At 39.1% G+C, this 23,111-nt stretch overlaps 1 protein-coding gene across 3 annotated transcripts in view; it reads left to right on the plus strand.

The window, feature by feature from the left end:
* PTPN12 (protein tyrosine phosphatase non-receptor type 12) overlaps positions 1–23,111 on the plus strand; it is a 74,825-nt gene that overhangs the window by 45,177 nt on the left and 6,537 nt on the right. For all 3 annotated transcript variants that reach the window (XM_065849683.2, XM_071803459.1, XM_065849674.2), the window contains exons 9-13: positions 856–922; positions 1,536–1,613; positions 1,714–1,812; positions 8,902–8,987; positions 18,531–19,495. In XM_065849683.2, the coding sequence (XP_065705755.2) occupies positions 856–922; positions 1,536–1,613; positions 1,714–1,812; positions 8,902–8,987; positions 18,531–19,495 (1,295 nt within the window). The remainder of the gene's footprint in view (positions 1–855; positions 923–1,535; positions 1,614–1,713; positions 1,813–8,901; positions 8,988–18,530; positions 19,496–23,111) is intronic.

Genomic DNA, 23,111 nt, shown 5'->3' on the forward strand with positions numbered 1-23,111 from the left:
CAGGGGGATTGGACTGGGTGATCTTTTGAGGTCCCTTCCAATCCCTGACATTCTGTGATTCTGTGTGAAGTGTCAAATTGTCGGAGACTTAACTTTTTAGAGCTTGGTTATTCTCTGCAAGTGTCTGTAGAGATCTACTGTCTTGAGCCGCATCCTTTTTTAACCTGTCACTCTTATGTAAGTGAGGTCTAAAACCATGAGAAACTTACTTAGTGCTGAATCTATTTCACTTTGTCCTGTTTCTGGTGAATGTTGGGTGAATATCAATGTAGTTGTGAATGTTGGTTCTTGACAACTGTATAAATATAATGTAGTAAATGTGTATGCATTGTAACTGTCTGTAAAATAGAGAAATTAATACTATTAGGAAGAATAAATGTGATAGTTCACTGTCATTTTTATAACTTTCAGATTTAGGGGGTTCTTAGGTAAAAACCAGAAAATACTGAAGTGATACTAAATGAGAAAAAAATATAATAAGTCTTTAAACATTTTCTATTCTACCATTTAACGTATCTGTCATTAAACTTGGGCAAAATCCCTCCTGTTGAAACAGTGATAACTCGAAATTGTGTGGTGAAAGAGGCAATAAAAATATCAAAATTGAAGGATCTTTCATGATAGCAGTTCCAGTTGGCTATGGAAGACTTGCATAAAAAACTATAATACTCCATTTTACACTGCTTTTTTTTAATTTTAAAGACACAGTGTCAGGTTGAGTGAGCTTAAAATGATAGTTGAGAGATTTTAATACTCTTTTTTTTTTTTTATGTGGACTCTGGAAATATAAAGCTTATAGCACCTCTTTAACAAATGAATTTCATTTCTAACACACCTAACCATTTTTGTTCATAGTGCAGGGTGTGGAAGAACAGGAGCCATCTGTGCCATAGATTATACATGGAATTTGCTTAAAGCTGGGGTAAGGAATCTTAAAATATTAAATTTTGTGGTATTCCATCATTTCATAACAATGATTGAACTCTCAAGTGTTGTAAAATAGTGAAACATTTAATGTATTCTGGAACTCTTGACAGTTGGGTGTTTAGTTTAATTGCATTCATGCTTTAGTATAAACTGATTTTCCTTTGGCAACGAATTTGTATATTAAAAAAATGTCACTTCACAGTTCTAAATATTTAAAAAATGTATCTTGATATGAAGTGTTTTTGAATTCAGTTTTTCAGTATCTCTCTATCTTGCAGCTCCTAAAGCCTGATATTGTCCAAGGATAACTTCATTCTGGGGTTTTTAGCTTGTGAATTGTCATTCATGTTGCAGTGTCATGAATTCTTTCATTGGCTGTCTCATTTTCAAAACACCTGAGATGCTCTCATGTGGTCTAAATCAAATGTTTAAAACCAGTTCTGGAGATGAATTGCTGTCTTTAAAAAAAAATAAAAATAGCTGCAATGTAGAGAAAGCAGATGGGTTTTAACTGCAAAAGTTGAACTTACTTTTGTGTCTAAACAACTTTGATATTGCTGTCTGACAACCAGCTATGTCAATGTAATTGATTTGCTTCTATTTTTCAGAAAATACCCGAAGAATTCAATGTATTCAATTTAATCCAGGAAATGAGGACACAAAGGCATTCTGCAGTGCAGACAAAGGTATCGTTTCTTTTAAAATGCATCTTTATTGTATGGCAATATAGCATTATTCTTTGTAAAGATCTCATGCATTTATTTTTATCTGGTAAATCTACTACAGGAACAGTATGAACTCGTCCATCGAGCCATAGCACAACTGTTTGAAAAGCAACTGCAGAAATATGAAAGTTGTGCGGACTGGAAGATTGCAGATGGAGTGGTAGGTGTCTTTCCCATATGAGTTTCAATCAGTTGTAGCTATTGGCTTCTGGTTTAGTTGTGTGAGGTACAAGACTACCTTATAAATCATTTGAGTATCGACCTAACTTTGAGCCTCACTTGAGACAGTGTGTTTGCTATTCTGAAAAAGCTCCCTTTTTATCTCTGAGGGTGTTGAGTAGTGTCTGTTATGTATAACACCTGCCATTCCCCAGAAAAGTTGTAGGTTTTGTTTAACTAAGATACAACCCAGAATGTTTGTTTGGTTTTTAAAAGGAAACAGACTTTGATGCAGAAAGTTTTCAAATAACTTTATTAAGTATAATGTGTTATCCTAATGTTCCTTCCCAGATATTACTCTGCATGCAGATGCTACAGCGATTCTTGTACTGTGTACATGTGAATGGTTTTAATCATGTTCAATGGAAACGTTTCCAAATAAAAGAATGTGTCTATTTAGATATATTACAGCTAGTTATATAGGAGATACTACTGAACTGAAGAGGAAATTCTCTTTCATCTTTCATTTAATATTTTGATAGGACTCTGAAGAGTTGGGGTACTCTGTAGGGCTGGTTTCATGGTTGTGTTGTCCAGTTGCCTTTCCCATTTCAAGCAGTGTTTGAAATGAATTGAGTTACCCGAGCATTGTAAGCAGCGTTTGCCAGTAACATCACAGTAAAAAGTTAATCTGATTGGCAACGAGTAGCAGTATTCAGAGGCAAGTAGCTTGGACACAATCCTGAACGTGTGTTCCTGTGAACTTGCCAACTTTGCTCTGCTGGAAACAATACTGTAAAATGTCAACAAAAAACCCACATGCAGTGTTTGAAAATAAACTTATAACAGGGTTAGAATTTCTGTTAGAATTTGATGGGATTCACAGCTATGTACAAAATGCACATATGATATAGTATAATGTCCATTGTATACTCTTACTATGCAGCTATGCGTTTTGTGTGTATACAGAACTGTAAATGTGCTTAAAATAATACAATGTAAACGAAACTGTATGAAGAAAAGCTTTCTTCAGATATCAGCTAGAGTACTTTCAGCAGTGCCCCCAGTAGCCAAATTTCAGGGCAAAGATGAAATTGCTGCTCAGAAGCAATTTTTTTCTGATAAGAAAAGATTCAGTTGCTAAATTTGATAATCAGAACCATTTTTCTCTCTCTTCACACCTCCCGTGGTAGGGACTCTCTTAAATTATCAGTCAATTAAATTGGAACTGAGTCTTGGACTCAGCCCCGTTCCCACTGAAACTCTTGGTCACGTTGGCATGTATCTGGGGCCATTAACTATGCGCTTCTTGCCGTCATTGGTGTTGTTAGCACTGCCATGAAAATATTACGCTTGGTTTTCTATTTGGAAGCTTGAAACATATTTGAGCTGCTTAATCTTGACCATCTGATAAGATACCAGTCAGATTTCTATCAGTAGAATATTTTTTGAGTTACTTGAGAGGCATCTCTATGATCTGAAGTGAACCACGGCTGTCTTGGAAAGTCCAAATCAGATGGAATTCTGTCAGGTTGGATGTTCTGTATATAAAAAACAAACAACCAAACCAAACCAACCAACCAAACAAAAAAACAGAAAAGGAAAATTGAGTAAAAGATAAATAACAGAAAGTTTACTGTCTCTTTAAAAACATTTCTGTTGAATTTTGTCTCTTGACAGTAACAAGCGTGTAACAACTCCTTGTTTTACTGTTGTTCACTAGTAGAAGCTTTTATTAATAAACACTTCATCAAAAATATGGCATTGCTAGTACTCTCAAGTATCTTGTATTTGTTCATGTAAAAGTGTCAGAATTCTGTTGCTGCGGTTGATTGCACTTTTAGAAGCTGTGGAGGAATCAGCTGATCTATGAGTTTTCATACTCAGAACATTAGTGGTTTGGAAACTCAAAGTGAAAAGACTTTGCTGTCCAAATTCTCTTTGTTTTGCAGCTTGGGAGGAGGTTTTTGGCCATTGTAGCATTCTAAAAAATTGTATATGTCTTCAGAGACATTTATCTTGTTTGCCTGTGCTTGGAAAGTTTTATTTAATCTGAATCATTTCAGTGTGTAATTTCAGTCTGAAGTATTTATCTTTTTATCCACTGCTGCTCTGTGGTTCCCATGCTGCTTAATGATAAGAGCAAAAGGAATGCCTCAATTCCTTTTAAGGGAAACCATGAGATTACTTCTGGAAGAATCTTTACAGTAAATTTGCTTGTACTTCACCAGTGCAGAAAGCTTCTGAATGACGTTAAATATTTCCACTGTGAGTTCCAAAAGAAAATCAATGCATTGCAATTTGTTTACAAAAGGTTTTGAGTTGTGGTCAATGCCTGTGAAATCTCAGTCTAAAACTGCGATATTCTTTATTTGCTCGAAGTTAGTGACAGCTTTGTTTGGTGATTCAACTGTTGGAGGAGGCAGGTGGGGGAAGACCCACCCTTGGGAGATCATGGCACCATGTAGATCACCCCTTGCACCCACTGCATCTGCCATGTGTGAATTCCTGTATTAGCACAGGAACGTGATAGGTAGTCTTTCATAGACAGATATACACACACTTCATATTTATATATGTATATAATTTTACAGTTTTCTTATAGTGTGAAGCCTGCCACAACAGGGTAGGTGTTTTTCTGTAAGAAAGCAGGAAGCTGCACTGGACACTTATTTGACTGTATTGCACGTTGGTTAATCTCTGTGTTTGGTTGGTTTTTGCTGGTATTTTTTTGTTTGTTTTTTTGTTGTTTTTTTCGATATTTCTGTGAGATGACCCTTGTGAACTACATATGTTGTCCTGGTTTTTCTAAGCTGATACTTTCAAAAATTGTATTCTGCCCGAGAGTGCAACATCTGTTTAGAGAAGCAAGAGAGTGACTGCTGCCAGTAAGCTGTGATTAAGAAGGCTGGGAGGCTTTTTCTTAATACTGCCATCTGCTCTTCTGAATGGATGAGGCCATCCCTGCGAGATACCCTACAGTCACTTTTACGGTTGAGCTTGCCCTGTTTTGCTCAGTGCTTGTTTTTCTACCTGTTTGCCAATTCACGTACTTGGATATGTGATAGAAAAGGAAATCTGTGAGTTGGTTTCACAGAAGGGTGCTCAAAACACAGGTGGTTGGCTCTCTCCTGTGACACAGAACGGAGAACAAGTAACAGGCTTGCTCTGAGAGTTCAGCAAGCAATATTTCTCCAGCAGTAACTGAGCACAATTACTTCAAAATGCTGCAGCATCATGAAGTTGGTATGAACACTGTTTCCTTTTCTGCATGGGTTGGTGCTTTTGGTTACTGCCTTAATCTTTTATCATCTCCAACCTTTGAAGTAGAAATCCTTCATTTACTGGGGAATGAGGTGTCTAAGAGTAAATGAAACCTTTGCAGAAACATCAGTCTGAGCTAAATAAGCAAAGTAGTCAAGTACCTCTTTTTGGTGACAATTTCTGTAACATTCTTGCTCCTGATATCATGTGACTAGAACAGCGTGAACCGATCCTGATTTTAACCTAATGTACAAGTGAAACCTTTTGAACACATATGACATCTGCCTGGAGCCTTCCCAGTGTATGAAGTTGGAGTAACCACTGAGTTGAATTTAAAAGTACCATTTTGTGTGTGTGTGTTTTTTGTTGCTCGGGTTTTTAATTTTTTTTTTTCCTAAGGAATTGTTTTTGTAAATTCTCTATGGTTGTGTGTGTGCCTCAGACATTTGAGATTATACACATTTTTGCAAAGTACGTCCATACATTTTATTACTAGTAGCAAAAATAGCAGTGCCTCTTCAGCTACTTCTGCCCATCTCAACTAGAAACAGCTTCTTACTATATATATAGAACTTAAGAAAAGTTTGACATATGTTAGCTTCTTTAATAGCTTTTTCATCTGCCCGGGAATGTTTCTCGGGAAATGTTCTGTTCACAAACACTTCACAAACATAGAAGGACAGTGATGCAGCTGCTGGTTTGTTTTCTGGAGGAGCTGGCCTCCACCACAGCCAACAGGCACACCCTTTCCCAGTACCTTCTAGAAAACTGAGCATGGAAATAAGACACCTGTTCCTCAAAACTTCTGTGCTGGCAGAATTGAACTGGAATAACTCCTCTGATCTGCTGTGGGATGGAGAAATTGGTGGTCAGGGGGAGGAAATCCTTCTGTGGAGTCTCACTCTCTTTGAGATCTCTCTGCCTTACAGAACTGGGATGTGCTGTCATGCGGAAACCAGGCAAGCAGCCCACCATGTTCTCAGGGTGCAGGTGTGTTAGTTTTGATCTCTAGTTGTTAATACTTACAATTAAGGATGGCCTTTTAATACAGTATCAATGTTCCAAATATAGTCAGTGGGGCAAATTAGTCTGTTACCTTCATCCCCAGCTTACTGGCTGGTTGCTTAGTGGTGAATGAAAAGCTGGATGTGACCTGACAACATGCACTCAGAGCGCAGAAGTCCCATCGCATGCTGGGCTGCATCAAAAGGAGCGTGGCCAGCAGGTCAGGGAGGTGATTCTGCCCCTCTGCTCTGCTCTGGTGAGACCCCACCTGGAGTCCTGTGTCCAGCTCTGGAGCCCTCAGCACAGGACAGACGTGGACCTATTGGAGAGGGGCCAGAGGAGGCCACAGAAGTGATCAGAGGGCTGGAACAGCTCTGCTGTGATAACAGACTGAGAGAGTTGACATTGTTCAGCCTGGAGAAGAGAAGGCTCCAGGGAGACTTTATTGTGGCCTTTCAGTTCTTAGAGGGGTCTATAAAAAAGGTGGGGACAGACTTTTTAGTGGGGCCTGTTGCGATAGGACAAGGAGTAATGGTTTTAAACTGAAAGAGGTGAGATTTAGGTTGCAAATGAAGAAGAAATTTATTATGCAAATGGTGAAACACTGGCTGAGGCTGCCCAGAGAGGTGGTAGATGCCTCATCCCTGGAGACATCCAAGGCCAGGCTGGACAGGACTCTGAGCAACCTGATCTGGTTGAAGATGTCCCTGCTCAATGCAGGGGGCTTGGATTAGGTGACCTTTGAAGGTCCCTTCCAACTCAAACCATTCTATGATTCTATGGAAACCAACTGACTGTTATGGGAGCTTCATTTGTGGTCATCTAAATGTAAGTGGCTTTTATGTGCTAGCTGAATCTCACTCCGAAAAAGAAAAAGTTGATAGTTACAGGAAGTGGTCAGCAGGACAATGAACTCCCTGTGCAATGCGTCTGAAAGGGCAAACACAAGCCTTGGAAATAGCAACAATAGGGTATTTCTGCTGGAGTACTTCAGGAATATTGTATTGGGCAGCCAGTTAGTGGAGGAGGTTAGTGACAAACAATAAGAAAGAATAAAAGATTTATTTCTTCACAGGAAGTGCTTCTCTTGGTACTCTGAGGAATAGAATTTGATAATAGACTTTTCACACTAGCAGACAGTGATGTAACTATTTTAAAACTAATAATGAAAATTAAAACGTGTAACCGATTAATCTAAATTGAAGTGAGGGTAGTTAGCTATTGATATAACTTAGTTATGGTTTCTTTTCCAAAGCCAGAAATGCTTAACAAATTCAAATGCAGCTGTCATGTTTGAAGCAGAAATTAAGAGGGAATTCACTTTTTTTGTAAGTCTAAAGAAGGTCAGGCTGTGGCACCCAGTGTGAACAGGCAGGCTGGTAGTGGGGCCCGTGTCATGAACCTGGTGTTGTGCTTTGAAATATGGCACAGATTTGAGGTGTTTGTGGGTTTTTTAAAAATTGTTTTTCAAAAGAAAACTCCTGCAAGAAAAGTGTTTAGGTCCAGTATGTTATTAACTCAAGATGACACTGAGGCCCCTCTTGGTTTTGTTGGATCTTTGATTGTGGCATGTGTATGGAAATGGTATTAATTAATATATCAGTTTTACTGTTTACTCAGCATGTTGTGTTATTTTGATACATATACATTTATATGTACTTGTACTGAGTCTGACTGGGTTGGAGTTAATATTCTTCATAGCTGCTTTTGGGCTGCTGTGGTTTAGATTTGTGACCAAAACAATGCCGATGACACTGGTGTTCCCACTATTGCTGAACAGTGTTTGCACAGTGTCAACACTGCCTGTTCCCAACCCTGCCTCCCAGTGCATGGACTGGGAGGTCCACGGGAGGTTGAGAGGGAACACAAGACAAGTGGCCCAGAGCAAAGAGCTATTCCGTGATGCCACGTAACAGCAATAGAGAGGGAAAAGGTGGGGGTTTGGGGAGATTGGCCATCCTGTGCTCAGGAACTGGCTGGCCGTAGGTCTGCCTGTGGGAGGTGCTTAGTCAATTGCTTTTGCATCACTTGTTTTGTTTTCTTTCTTTCTTCTACTTCTTTGCTTACTGAACAGTTTAATGTTGACCCACAAATTCTGTTGCCTTTCTTTTTCCCCCTCCATGGTTGGGGCTAAGAAGCGAGCAAGTGAGTGGTTTTGGGGTGCTTAACTGCGTACTGGGGTTAACCCACAACAATATTTTATATGCATATAAATTTGTATGGATACATATGTATATATAAATATATACATATATTAAGCATATCTCTTATATTTATCATCCTCTTAAAACAAAATTAAAGTCTTAGTGCTTTGCCAATGAAGTTAAACTTCATTGTATGCGAAGGGGAGGTGATTTGGAAGTGTTTTAGAACAATGTGTTGTATCTTACCCGCTTGTTAATTTACAGTAGCTGAAATTCACTGTTTCCTACTACACTGTAAATTCGTCTTATTTTTCAATGGACTGATTGTACAAAATAAAATAATTTGACTAGAAAGCAAATGCTTTCACTATGAATAATTTGGAGGGCATAAGGGAGCTTGCTTTTACTAACTTGATAGGTTAGCTCTTTAGAATTTTCTACAATGGATTATACAATTAAAATGTGAAACATAATGTTCAGTGTGAAAAATTTGATGTTAAATATACAAAGTAATATTATGAATTTCGAGTAGAGTTTAATCTGTTTGAAAGTCATCTCTATATGATAGCCAAAAAGAAGTGATATTGTCATACATTATTTTCAAGAATCACTGTGCATCTTAAGTATTGTATGTGTTGACTTCACAGCCATGAATGACAACTTTTTCTTTTAATCAGGATCAAAATAATACAGAGAATGCTGTCAGTTCTTCAGATGCCGAGAAACAGGATTCTCCTCCACCAAAGCCTCCACGGACTCGCAGGTAGTTAACCACCTTAATGTACTATTTTAAGCTGACAGATTGACATGCTTCATGAATAATAGTCTAAAACTACTGATGCTATAAAGACTTGATGCATTTTTTTATTTATAAATAGAAATATATATGATACAAATAGGAGTCTTGTAATTTGATCTGTAAATATAAGCTTTAATATCTTTAGAGAGTATGTGTTTGAATATACCAATGCAAGGACTACATATGAGTAGATAAGTACACCCCTTTAGCAGTCAGATGTGTTAGATCTACTTGTGCTCTAATTCAGCGAGGTGATAGTAGCAAAATAGACTTCAGAATAGGCTCAAATAATGACTCGACTCACTTTTTTTGGAGACAAGAACACAATGAAAAATATGCATTATTCAAGAAAATGTTACCTCACAGACAGGTACTGCAATTAACTAAAACATGCCAAAAAATGCTTTTCTAATAAGAGGAAAAATTGGTCTCACCAGTCCTTTCATTTGATAGAAGAAAAAGAAAATCCTCTCTAGCTCTTAAAATACGTAGACTTGACTTTAAGGAAGCCAAAAGTAAAACTAAACTAGCAGATTTGTCCACCTAAAATGAGCACCAAACCTGAGCATTGGCTAAAGAAGCAACTCTCCTGAAGGAAGCACATAAGTTCCCTGGGTAGTATGTGGAAGGCTTGTAGGACTTTTGGCAGGTATCTTGCCTGTGCTACACTACCTATAGTTAAATAGGTATTTAAGGTAAGAACTCGAGTTTCCTGAAGTTGTAGAATGATGCAAGAAACCACCAGCCGCTTAATATTCTTGCATAACTTTTAGTCATGTAAGGAAAGTAGTTTTACTGCTTTAAATGATAATCAGACTGGAGTAGTGCAAGATCAGGACAGTACTAGGAATTTCTATTCATTTGATACTTCAGTGATTAAAGGTAGGAGATGAGAATTAACCCCTTCTGTCCAATCCTGCATTTGGTAGGGTACAAATGATGTGGTGAAGTGAGCCTGGATTTGAAGCAAGATGAGAACAGTGATTATAGAGTAAAGTGAATTTTAAATCCTTTTTAACCAAACCCAGAATATTTTAGGAAGTTTAAACCTGTGTATTTATATAGAAAATGGAATTGGGTATAGAAAGCTATCTGAGAATTGGTCACTCAGAGTAGGTGGCAGTGTGTGTATATATTCAATATTGCAACATAGTCTTTTTGTCACAGGAATAAATATAGTTTAAAGCTGGGTGTGGAAGTGTTCCACTTTGCCATCAGCTAGTAATTTGGGCCAGATTTGGAATATTGCACACCCATTCTGATGAGGGTATCTGAGAGCTACCATAAATAGACCTGTTGCTCAACTTCTTTAGTGGCCCCAGGGATGGTATTTGCAATAAGATGGCTTTGGAAATAATGTATGATAACAGTGACTAATGGTAATCAGGATAAAAATGTAAGTAGCTGTTGTAGATAATTCAGCATTAGTTATGTCAAGCAGAAGTTAGAGGAGAACAAGGCATTGAAAGAGAGAGAGGGAAATGAGTTGGGGCTTTTCACAAACAAATGGCAGAGTTTATGCTAAATAGGTAATAGCATTTTTACGTTTAGATCAATAGTAATGTGATTTTACTCAATTACATAGATTAAGATGATGACAGAGTCTGTTAACCTGTGTTCATGATGAATTCCAAGCTCTTCTTGAAATTTGGTCACTGAACTTAGATATGGTTTCTGTTCAGTAGGTAATTTCTTTATTACTGTTCCTTGAATTAATCTTACATATTTCTAGGGTTTTTGTCATTTTTTATATTAATTTAGTAATCATATATGCATAATTCATGTTTTAGGCCACATCTGTTCTGCCTTATCTGCATTATATTGGTTTTTATGTGCTGCATTATGAAGTGAAAATCTTTTCATCTCTGCTATAGAACCTGGTCTTTTTTAGGCCTGCTTCCATGAAGCCATACTCTCCCATCTGCCAGCACTGGCAGGAAGGTTGGTTCCTTAGAGGTGAATAAATGGAAGCTTTTAGCAAAGCTGTTGTATTTTTTGAATGGAGATTATTTTTGAAACACAATTAACTATACCCCTCATGGAAGATACTTCTGAGGGAGACTTCATTTGCTATTCCCACTAACAAGGATTATTTTTCTTCATGTGGCAAGGTAGTTTTACAAATCTGCAGCCTGGCTCAGTCAGGACTGGGAGCCAGGTTTTGTGTGCTGTGGGGAAGATGGGAGAGTAGAGTCCATGAAGGATTCTAATTTAATCCCCATATAGAAAAGGAAACTGTTAAACATGATACGTCTCCTTATTGCATCTGTAGCTTTTTCCCCAAACTGTTCTCTTGCGACTTTTTTCATGTCTCCTCTATTATTTTTCTTGACATTGCTGTGACTAAAAATAACTTGGTACAACTATTTTAGGTATTTGTCTGAATCTTTTCTGTAGTGAATGTTTTCACACTGTGTCTCAGAGTCGTTGCCTTTACAGACAAGTTCATATTCAGTAACTACTCTGAAATAATCTAGTTTAACCCACATTTTTAGTTTGATTTAGAATTTTCTCTGGGAACTTGCTTAAAATACTCTGTTCAGTAGTATTTTTAGGTTGCCAGCCAAATGTGTGCTTGAGTTGTACACGCACTGTCTCTGAAGAAGTTTGCTGAAGACTTTTGACATAAGATTGGAAGCTTATTCGGGGGGCATAATTAATCCTTTTAGTACTTCCTTTGGCTTGGGATGTCTTGGATAAGGAGTTCTACACAGTCTAACTTCTAATTGCACTTTTCTTGACTACTTTTATGTCTCTCTCTTCTTGGAAGTTACAAGTATCTTTAGGCTATTGATATTAAATCAGCATTAAACTGGAGTTTTGTTTACTTGTATCAACTCACTAGGAAGCATCTAGCTACTTGTTTTGTAGAGGCTCTGGAATTGTTTTGTCTTTCAACCTTTCATAACCTTATAATGCTTTAATTCATACTTGCTGTACAAGATGTAGAAGCAGTCATTTAGGTTAATGTCTATCTGCATTTGATGTCAACATTAAAAACAATTCAAATATTACTCCTTGATTATTATGGATATTAACAACTCATGAGTGCATACATCATGGCCTCACTCTAGTCTTGTGAAAGTCACCTTGAACTTATATCTATATTAAATTTACTTGGAGGACTGCGTGCTTTGTTAGACACATTTAACTATTTTCAGGTTAATGCAGGAAGAGGATATAAGGATGCTTTTATTTTATTGTTCAGGTAGAAAACTGTAAAGAACAAAAGTTTTAAATTTGCAGTGTAGGACTGTACGTGGTTTTGTGACTGTACAGCTGGAACTTCTACTTCAGATCTAGAAGCCATGATTGGGACTTCAGAATTCATAGAGATCATTTTAATACCCTTAAGTGATAGTCCTTGAAATACATGTGTGTTAATAATTCATTCTAAAGAATTTGGAAAGAAGGGTCACTTATTTTAATCAGGCTTGGTTATAGAAAATTCTTCATTTTCATGTTCAGCTGCAGTTTGAAAAAAGTGGAGAAACAGACAAGCTCACAAAAATAAAAGATGAGGTAATGGCTTTTTTGTATGCGCTACATGCCACTGTCTGAAGGAGAAATGATAAAGTACTGGAGCAGTTTAACTTTTCTTCAGATTATGCTTGGACTTAAATCTTATGACATTAAATACATTTCAAGGGTTATGTCTAATTCCGTTTCGTTTTAAGTCCCGCAGAACCGTCTCTTTGCATCTGCTGCAAAGCTAAGATCAAAACTATTGATTGGTGTTCCTTGTTAGTCAGCACTCTCTGATTTTTATGTTAACAATTACCAAAAGAAAGCCTCATGCAATTTTTACAGTAAAAGTTCTGCAGTTGGTTATTTTTGATATTTCCTTATACTTTTGTAGAAATTCTGTAGTGTAGTCTGACAGCTTCACTGAAGTGCAGCTTTTCTTCCGTGTGGATGGCAGTGATTTAATGCTTAAGTAGAATAATGTGGTTGTCTAGCTTCAGCCTGCTTACATCGAGTTTAATTTTCCTATTTTAATTATGAGGGAGGATGTAGAGCTTGGTATCTATTTTTGGTTGATCACAGCAGCTGCATTCCATGACCTTGGCATATTTAAAAATAAAACCCTACAGTATGCTGCGTGGAATAACCATGGATTACTTGAGTGGGTTCTTTTTTTTTTTGAACACTGGCCAACTTTCATTTAAATCTGAACCCATGGTACCCTGTTTTGATAATATAACTCTTTTCCATTAGGGCCAGAATGGCTTAGATTTTAAAACACTCAAAAATTTATAATATATTGCGGGGGAAAAGAAAAAGGCAAAAATAGTGTTGCCGTTGCTGCTGCTTTTTTGGTGGAAACCTATAGTACTTTTGACAATTCATTTTTTATTTTGACAAATAATTTAAAAACAGTATTACCTAGTGCACGGTTTACCTGACAGCTGAGAAGCCATTAAGGTGGAGGACTTTGCCATAAGGTGCTGCAGCAGCGGCTCAGGTTGTGTGGCAATAAGAGCGATGGAAAAGCTGCCCTGGTCACCTTGGGAAGTTCCATCTGCAGTTATGTATGAGGAAGTGCAGAGGCAGCGGAATTACAAGATAATCAGTAGCAGTCATATATGAAGAGACACCGTCAAGGCTGAGTTATGAGAAGGCACTCTTTTTTTTTTATTGCACGTTTTACAAATGGACTTGAGAAATGCTTGCTTGTGCAATATAAAAAAGCAGTGCAGGGTTAATTTAAAGGTCTAGTATGGGAAAGCTTTCTCTTTCTGGTTTTCTTTGGTTCACTGGCTGTTTTCTGTCTCAATATCCTCTTTCATGAGCTTTCTATTAGTTTCCTGGTAATTTAAATCACGCTGTTTTTACTGTACAGTCTCCTGTTGTTTGGAATAATATTAGTAGTTCATCTTTGGATAATTTTCTGCCTCTGGGGGGAGAAGTGTCTATAGAGCACAGCTGTTGGAGGAAATGCCCAAAGAAAGCATTATGCGGCAGCCCAAAATGCCCAAGCTTCTTTGGCAAGAGTTTTTAAAAAAGCTACAGAGGCCTCTTAAAGGTATACATATCCTAGTGTTTCGTCTTTGTAAAAAGAATCAGAACCATTGTTTGCAATGCAGAATATATGAAATAATAATACTATGAGGTCAGTAAAATAGAAAAATTGTTACATATTCATAGAAAACCAGGAAATCCTAAGTGGCATCTATTTCCTTTAAAAAAAGAAAATACATGAGAATACTATGTGGGCATCCCATTTTCTGAGGATGGATGTTATTCAATATTAAATAAGGCAAAGAATTCCTTTAATAGGTAATTTCTCGTTTGATCACTGTAAACTTGCATTTAAGAGTGAGGGAATGAAATTGAACTCAAAATATAATGGGGGATATTTTACTAGCTCTGTTTAGCTGTGTACGAGGAAGATGATTATCCAGGGATATGAACTGTAGGCTGCTGACAGCTGCTGTGTTTCCTGGCTTAGCAGTTCTACATGGACCTCCCAGTGGGCTGTCTGTGTACACGGGGGTTCTGTTTACTAGTGAAACAAATGGGAGAGTGATTGCATTAAGCAGTAATCAGTGAAGAACTTCATGAATTTTGACTGGTATTATGGGCCTATCATCTCGTCATATCTGGTTTAATGCTAATTTGCTTCTTTAGCTAATTGTAATGCTTAATGGTATGTCCCTACCAGATAAGAAATTAGTTTTTCTGACTGCGTGTGTAACTCTGGGTCAGGAAAATGAGGTCAATAAAGGAAAAACCTCATTTTCAGTGGGAGGATTTAGTGGAGATTACTGAGCATCGCTGCTGGTAAAGGGGGCATGTAACCATTTATGCAAGTCAACTCCCTCTGTCTCTCTTGCCTCTTCAGAACACAGGAGAGGATTCCAAGGGAAATTCTGCTGTCCTCCTTAGTGTGTATGAAGTTGGACTAAGACTGACTTTTTTTCCTTGGCTTATCTTTACTAATACAAACAAAAAGCTTATTCCGTATGTTCATTTTTCAAGAACATCTAGAGGCAAAACAGCTCCTAAATTACTTTGTATTAAGTTGTTTTGATGTGCTTTGTATTCCTCCTATCTCAATGTAAAGCTAAATTGTAATATACATGTGCAGACTGGGAGAGAACAGAAGGAATCTGTGGTCCAGCCCTTTGTGACAGGGGTCAGATGGGCAGAGAATGGAAGAGGACACCAGGGAGACCTGCAGGAGGATTTGGGGTTTTCCGAGTACGAAGATAGAGTAATTTGTAGAAGATAATTTAGAAGCTGGGGAGCTTGCAGTACTTCAGTGGGTGGGCATGTTCATAAACTGAAAATCCAAACAGTTCTCCTCATCTCATGGGATGGTTACCCATCCCATAATGCTATAACTTGGTGCTAATACAATCCCAGGGGTAGAACTGATGCTGCTGTCTGTCCAAGGCAGGTCTGCTTTCAGTATTGTAGAAGGTTCAGGTGTGCTTACATCGGTGTGATAGTCTCAAGATTTGACACTGGCTAAGTCCTTCTTAGGCCTTGTTTACAAGAAGAGGAGCTAATAGCATTGCTTTGATTTGGTTTGTGATGTGACATAAAGACCAGTCACAAGAGCCTGTTTGATGCCTTTCAGTCAGGAATTCTTGTGCAAGGGCTTGGTCTTAAGCCCTATTCCCTGGAACTCCTAAAAGCCACCCCACTCTTGGCCTTATTCCAGCATAGTGGAACCAGCATGTTTCAGACTTAACACTTTTTTTGTGTTCTGTGTAAATAATGCCCTTGGGGAAGAAGTGGCGATTCAGTTTTGTAGCTGTTGGGTTTTTTTGTCTGCTCTGCTCTCTAGTAACTTTTTTGAAAATAAGATCAAGATTTTCAAATCATTTTTGCTTCCTCTCTTGCTGTCTGACAAAGACAGACTGGCAAATGTGAACAGTATGAGAAGAAACCTCACCGCGGGTTGCTGTATAAACAACACTGAAAGGATATGGAGTGTAACTTCCTGCTCTGCATCTTTCTTAAAAGCCTTTCTACTTTTTTCTTTTTAATTCATTCTTTCTTATTAATGTGTGATATAAACTATAAGTTCTTTGGCCAGTAGAACTGTGGTACTAGCCCATGTTCTATCAAATAAAAATGGCTTTTTCAGACCTAACAGGAGCAACAAAAAGGAGATGGAGACTTGTCTTGGAAAGCAAAAATGCCTTAATCAACAAGTGCAGGAGACAGTGCTAGCCTTTGTCAGTCTTAAAAGTTAAGTGATTCATTTATCAAATCTTAGAATGGCTATTTTTAGGTATTAGTTTTATAGTCAGACAAGATATGAAACTAATATCTTTGGTCCTGTCTGTCCATGGCTCTTAACAGTCTCCTTAATGTTTTGGCAGCAGTGACAGCCTTTCTCAATGTAGGTAGTTGTCTGATTAAAAAGGATTTGAAAGACATACCTCTTATTTCTGAACATTTTACATGTTTGACTGACTAAGATGATCCAGCTGAGATTTCTTGGAGCTCCCCTGCAGTTGCTAGAATTTATTAGGTATATATTAGACTCCTGATTTCAGACCGGGCTTTCTCTGTAAAAGATGTGTTAGAGTGAGGCAGATGTGGTAGAGCTGGACATGGGCTGTTCCAAGTTGACTGGCAACCTGTATTTGGATGCCAGACTTCACCTACAAGCTCTGGAGGTCTGGTTTCATTAGGTAACTGGTGGCCCATTATGAGATTTCTTTTTCTTCCATAGAATCTGCTAATTCCCTAAAATACAAATACTTTTTCATTCTCATTCTTTATCTGAGTGAATAATGTATGATTAACTACTTCTAGTCTAATGGAAATACCGTTTAAATAGCCTGAAATCCTAAGGCCTTGTGAATATAATCCCATCATCCTGATGGTCCTTACTACATGAGTTATTGCTGGCACACCTTGTGCAGATCTGCCAGATAATGCTGTCCTCTCCCAGGTTTTAGGCAAATACAGCAGGAGAATAGTGTCACCGTCATCTGTCATTCAGCAGGTAGCGAGAGTTTTTGGCTTTTGGAAGCCTCTGCTTTCTGGCTTTTGGTGTGTAGCCTTGAACTCATTTGCAAATAAAAGTATTTCACAAGGGCAATGTGAACATAAATTCAGTTCTTCAGGATGTTGGATCGTGAAAGGAAGGTGCAGTCCAAGGTCTGCTGGTGACTCATTTTCAGGGGAAGAGCATGTCCTGCTAGAACCTGATCTCCAAGGAATGGTTCCAGGTCTCCTGCTGCAGAGCTGGATTTGGGTGATTTATGATGCCTCTGGCACAGATTATCCAAAAAAAAGAAAAAAAAGGTATACAAGGATTGGGCTGAGTCCTGCTTCTTCCAGGTTATTCGATTGCTGGAACCACCTGAACTTGTCACTAAAGGCTCTGTTACCCTAGAACTGTCTGTTCCCCTAATATGGGGAGCATCTGTCTTCTAAATATTAGTGTCTTGGACACTGTGTGCTGGCCTGTGTAGAGGGTTTATTACTTCCCCATGAAGGACATCTCTGCCAACAGCAGGAAGTGTTCTGAGCTTTGTACAGAAAATGGGCTGGTTTCTTAGCTCAAGCATGTAGCCAAATTGTGCTTCTTTGCAAACCGTAGTCTATTGTGCTTTGATTTATCTGGCTGGGGGTGAAAGTACAATTTCTTTTAACTGTGTGGTCATATTTCTGTTCTTGTCACACATTTGTTTTGCACCTCAGTTATTGCTGTTACTAGTCTTACATAGTGAAATGAAGTATTTTTATAGGGTCTGAATGAAAATGCCTAATTCCTGCTTGTAGACAAGACCTTGGTTGTGCAAAATATTTGTAGTCAAATAATCTGCAGCTGTATCATTGATTGTGTGCCTGATGAGCTTCTGCTTTAAGTAGCTTAAGATGAACTGTAGTAACAAGTGCTGTGGTCTCACTAATTTGCACTGCAATTTGGTTCATATATTCTGCTGTGAATGGTTTTTGTACAGTGTGCATTATACAGCAGCTAAATTGGATCTGCACCATTAGCCTTACAACTGTGGAGAAACTATTAAATATACAAATATAGAAATGAAATTGCCCTGGACATGTCCAGGAAAAGGAAAAAAGAAAATATTTGGTATTAAGCAGGCTTTAAGATTTTTTAATAAATTTTTCTTGGCTTTATTGAAAACTACTCTGTATGTCAGGTTCCTCTGAGCCACTTCTTAATAAAGAAGCAAGCAAAACCATACTGAAACCCTGCCACAAGAGGGCCTTTCTTACAGTGTCTTTGAACAATGCTGCTGGGACAGGATGTGAGCAATCTTTGAGCCATCAGTGAGGATTAGTTGTGGCCGGAATGTATGTCTTTCTAAAAATCTGGAAGATGTTTTGTATGTGTTGACTTAATTCTTGCCTACCCCATTAATCCTGTTTTATGACAATTGTCTGTATGTAGGCGAAGTGCTGCTTTTAGTTCAGTGTGGATATGAGAGCATTACTACTGCAGAGATAGATGGATAGATATCCAAATATTGTTAAAATACAGAACACTTAGACTTTTTATTGTTTATTTTGCAGTTGCCTTGTTGAAGGAGATGCGAAAGAAGAAATTTTGCAACCTCCAGAGCCTCAGCCCGTACCACCGATCTTAACACCATCTCCCCCATCAGCTTATCCAACAGTCACTACTGTGTGGCAGGACAATGACAGATACCATCCAAAGCCAGTTTTGCACATGGTTTCATCAGAACATTCAACAGACCTCAACGAGAATTATAATAAGTCAACGGAACATTCAGGGAAGAATGAACCCAGTGAGTGTGCAGGGAAAAGGCTGGAGCGCAACTTGAGTTTTGAAATCAAGAAGGTACCTCTTCAGGAGGGACCACGAAGCTTTGATGGGAACTCCCTGTTGAACCGGGGCCACGCAATGAAAATCAGGTCTGTGTCATCCTGTGTAACCGATAAGAGCTTTAAGCCACAGGAACAGGTTTCAGGAGATTCATTTGTAGATGCTTCTCAAAACTCGTGTGTGGAGTGCAGCGTGCCACAGTCTAGCACGGCCTTAATACCTTCACCGGAAAGTCTGCAGAGTCAGCAGGTTTCTGATACTCCGCCAAGACCAGATCGGCTGCCTCTGACGGAAAAGGGACACGCCACGTGGTCACTGCACGGGCCTGAAAGTGCACTGCGTACGTCGGTGTCTGAAGACGTGTCCTCAGACATCTTATGTCATGGTGTTAAAACTCTCTCTCTGGTATCAAACACCACGGTTGAACATCCTTCCAGTGATAATGTTGATCATACTCCTATTTCTGTCCGAGCACCCCTCTGTTTTACTAATCCTCTTCATTCAGATGATTCTGACACAGATGAGATGAACTTTGATGGAGCCATGAGCAGAAGCGCTTCTAATGTTTCAACCGCAAGTGCCACAGTTTCTGCTGCCACTAACACTGAAAACATTTCTGCCAGAAAAGTGTTGCCAATGTCTATTGCTCGGCAAGACTTAACAGCCGTAACGTGCTCGGAAGATGGCAAAGGTAGGTTTCATTGTGGTTCGGAAGTGCTGCTCTTTAACCTGGTTGCATCTGTGGAGCTGGACAACATTAACTTCTTTACAATGCAGTTTTCTAAATATAAATTTAAACAGTGTATGACAGATTCAGAAAGCGCATGACTTTTTTTCCTCCCGGTTTTCATTTCACAAGTGAGCCGTGTCTGTTACACTCCTCGTACTAAAGACTGATAAGCTGCTTCAAAAGCTTTATTGTGAGGTACGAATGCATCTGTAATTGCAGGTTTCTGTGTTATTAACTGGTGCATTTTTTGCTTCGCATCCGATTTCAAGGAAGTGTATATAATAACAGCAGTTTTGGGTTGTTGAATTATTTTGAACAGGCTTGTCCAAACACATCAAATCCATGCTCACTGGTTGATGTGCGGGTCCTAGAAATGCGGATGTAACCTCTTTCACTGTATCAGTCTTTGAAGCTGCTCATGATTTGGCTTCTGCATGTTAATAGCGTTGTAGATATTTAGCTCTGCTTTCTTCTGTATGTGGCTGGGGGAAACAAAGTAATAGTGCTGTTGATGTAGGAAAAAAAAAAAAATCTAAGTTCTGCTTTAGTGGTGCTTAGAAAATTATTCAGTTGCTTTAAATTTTTCACCACTTCATGAAATTTTTTGAGCAAAGAAAGTTTGCGCCAGCCTTGGCCCAGGGTCTGTGCAGACGTGTGACCCTCTGCGCTGGAGTGGGGCTCAGTGTGTGGTGCAAAATGCAGAGCCACCTGTGTTGAACATACTTGCTTTGAGAACTCAGCTTTCACCCAAAGTCAGAAACATTAACTATATTGCAGCTTTAAAAACAATCTGTTTCTATAGGTTTTGTGACATTGTGTACACACAAAAGAATACTTGCACATACATGTACGTTTTTAACTCTGATGCTTTAAAAGTGCTCTGGATAGCAAAGACAAAGCCCTTTATGGCATAGCTACTACAACGTTTATACCAAGCCGTCTTCCTTGACTTTGTTTTTGGTAGCTTTCCATGCTATGGTATTTTTCCAACACTGCTTTTAGCCAGGCTTTTTTCCTTCTTTCCCAGAACATCACTGTTTGAAAATCATTACCTCTCTACACATCTCTTTATGTAGATGCTGTAAGAATATGCAAATAAGTGATGTGTCATAAATGTGATAAAAAAATGGGAAAATGTCACTCAAGAACATGTAACTGCGTATCAGAAACATCCTGAAATAACAGTACAGCCTCTGTGATGCTGGTATGTTGCTGATTTCACAGAAATGGCTTAAAATTTAATATTAATGGTTTATAATTTTTATTGTTATCGAAGGTGTATCTATTCCCTTTTTTATGACAGTGAACACTTCTGATTTTGTATTCAGGTTTCAGGTCTTGCAATCTGTCTGGGACTCGAGAATATAGGGTTGGATTGCTTCACACCAATGATCCTGAACTGTGTTTGATAGTGGCTTTTCGATTTTCATACTTGTTTTGGCCTCTTCTGTCTGAAGCTGGGCGTGTGGGTACAGTCAGCAGCAAAGCTTCCCTGCGAGCACCAGCGCCCCAGTTACTGAACTATAACTGTTGGTGCGCATGATCTTACTGCATAATTAAATCCTCTTTTTAATTCAAATGAAGTGAAAAATAGTTGTATCCAGGGGTTAAAAGCAAAAACAAACCAGCAACAACCCCACAACAAGAACAACAACACAACCAGAAAAGCAACCCAAAACCCTCACTCTCAGTGAGTGAGGACTCCATGGTGACTTTATTTCTTGATTTTTATAGAGACTGTTTCAAAAAATGAAAGTTTTCTCACACTGTGTAGTAAACTTGAATGGAGCAGGTCTCAGAGCATTTGCTTTAAACACAGTGGCTTGTAAAAGGTGATGGAGTTCCTGTCCTTGCTGCTGGTGTATTGACAGGGCAAGCATCATGGCTTCATTATTTGACATGTGGCTTCATCTTTTTATGGATCCTGTGTGAAATACACTTCTCAGGTGAGACTTCTTGTGGCAGCAGCTACTTTGAATTATTTTAAACGTTCAGGTTTTGCTCCAGATTCCTGAGCAGGCAGGAGTGGGGCTTGTGCTGCCAAGGAAGCCCGTGTTAGTTGAGCAGACTGGGACCAGGCTGTGTGCCTGGCACCAGTAGTAGCCATCTCCTCACCATCTCCTCGGGCTCCTGGTGACCCTGCTGGTCCACAATCTTGCACTGGACTGTGTAAATCACTCATGTCAGTGGTGTGGGAGCCTGCCTGGGTGGGCCTCAACATGGACTAGGGAAGCAAATCTGAGACTTGCAGCTTTGGAAAGTGGTTAATGTGGAACTTCCCTAGAACTTATTTGCAGACTGGAAGGCGAATCATATCTTGGGCTACATCAAAAGGAGCGTGGCCAGCAGGTCAGGGAGGTGATTCTGCCCCTCTGCTCTGCTCTGGTGAGACCCCACCTGCAGTGCTGCATCCAGCTCTGGAGCCCTCAGTACAGGACAGACGTGGACCTGTTGAAGGGTCCAGAGGAGGCCACCAAGATGATCGGAGGGCTGGAGCAGCTCTGCTGTGATAACAGGCTGAGAGAGTTGGGGTTGTTCAGCCTGGAGAAGGGAAGGCTCCAGGGACACCTTATTGCAGCCTTTCAGTACTTAAGAGGGACTTTTAAGAAAGATGGGGACAGATTTTTTAGTGTGGCCTGTTGTGATAGAACGAGGAGTAATGGTTTTAAACTAAGAGAGGGGAGATCCAGGCTGGATGTGAGGAAGAAATTTGTTATGATGAGGGTGATGAAACACTGGCTGAGGTTGTCCAGAGAGATGGTAGATGCCCCAGGCCAGGCTGGACAGGACTCTGAGTGACCTGATCTAGTTGAAGATGTCCCTGCTCATTGCAGGGGGTTGGACTAAGTGACCTTTAAGTGTCTTTTCCAGCCCAAACTGTTCTATGGTTCTTACATGATGCAGTCCTGAAAAGCAACATTGCTGGGTGTCCTTGTACCATGCAAGCTACCTTTGCTGTATTGACTTTGAAAGTATGGTTAGAGCCACTTAAAAATAAAAAAATGCTGCTCATCATCAGTAAGTTACTGTCTTCAGCACAGCTGAAGAGCTTGTATGTATTTTCAACACAGTTCTTACCGTGGTTTGGGAGCTTTATCAGTGGTTTGGCTGGTAGGTACCAATGGTGCAGTTACTCGGATCTGCAGAAGGGTTCAGGGAGCCAGTGTGTGGGGATGAGCTGAGCTCTCACTCGCAGTGGCTGCAAGTAGACTGGTAATGAACTCCAATTAAATTACAGTAACTACTATGGTTACAGTTATTGGCAAGTTAGCATTCAAGCAGCAAGTGGTCCCGCTCCAGAGCAGACTGTTAATTCTGCTTAACTTCTGTTTCTGAAAGAATGAAGAAAAAGTTTTTGTTGGAGTTGATGAGGGTGTGTGGTGTGTTTTTTTTTTTTTTGTCTAAATCAGGGGTGTCACACTCATTTTCACTGGGGGCTGCATCAGCCTTGTGGTTGCCTTCAAAGGGCCAAATGTAATTTTAGGTCTGTATCAATGTAACTACTCCTACATTAATACAGTCCTAAATTTACATGCTCTAAATTATTTAGACTGAAAATGTATTTTACGTATTTTCT

This window comes from Patagioenas fasciata, chromosome 1 (genome assembly GCF_037038585.1).
Source record: "Patagioenas fasciata isolate bPatFas1 chromosome 1, bPatFas1.hap1, whole genome shotgun sequence".
NCBI classification, from domain to species: Eukaryota; Metazoa; Chordata; class Aves; order Columbiformes; family Columbidae; genus Patagioenas; species Patagioenas fasciata.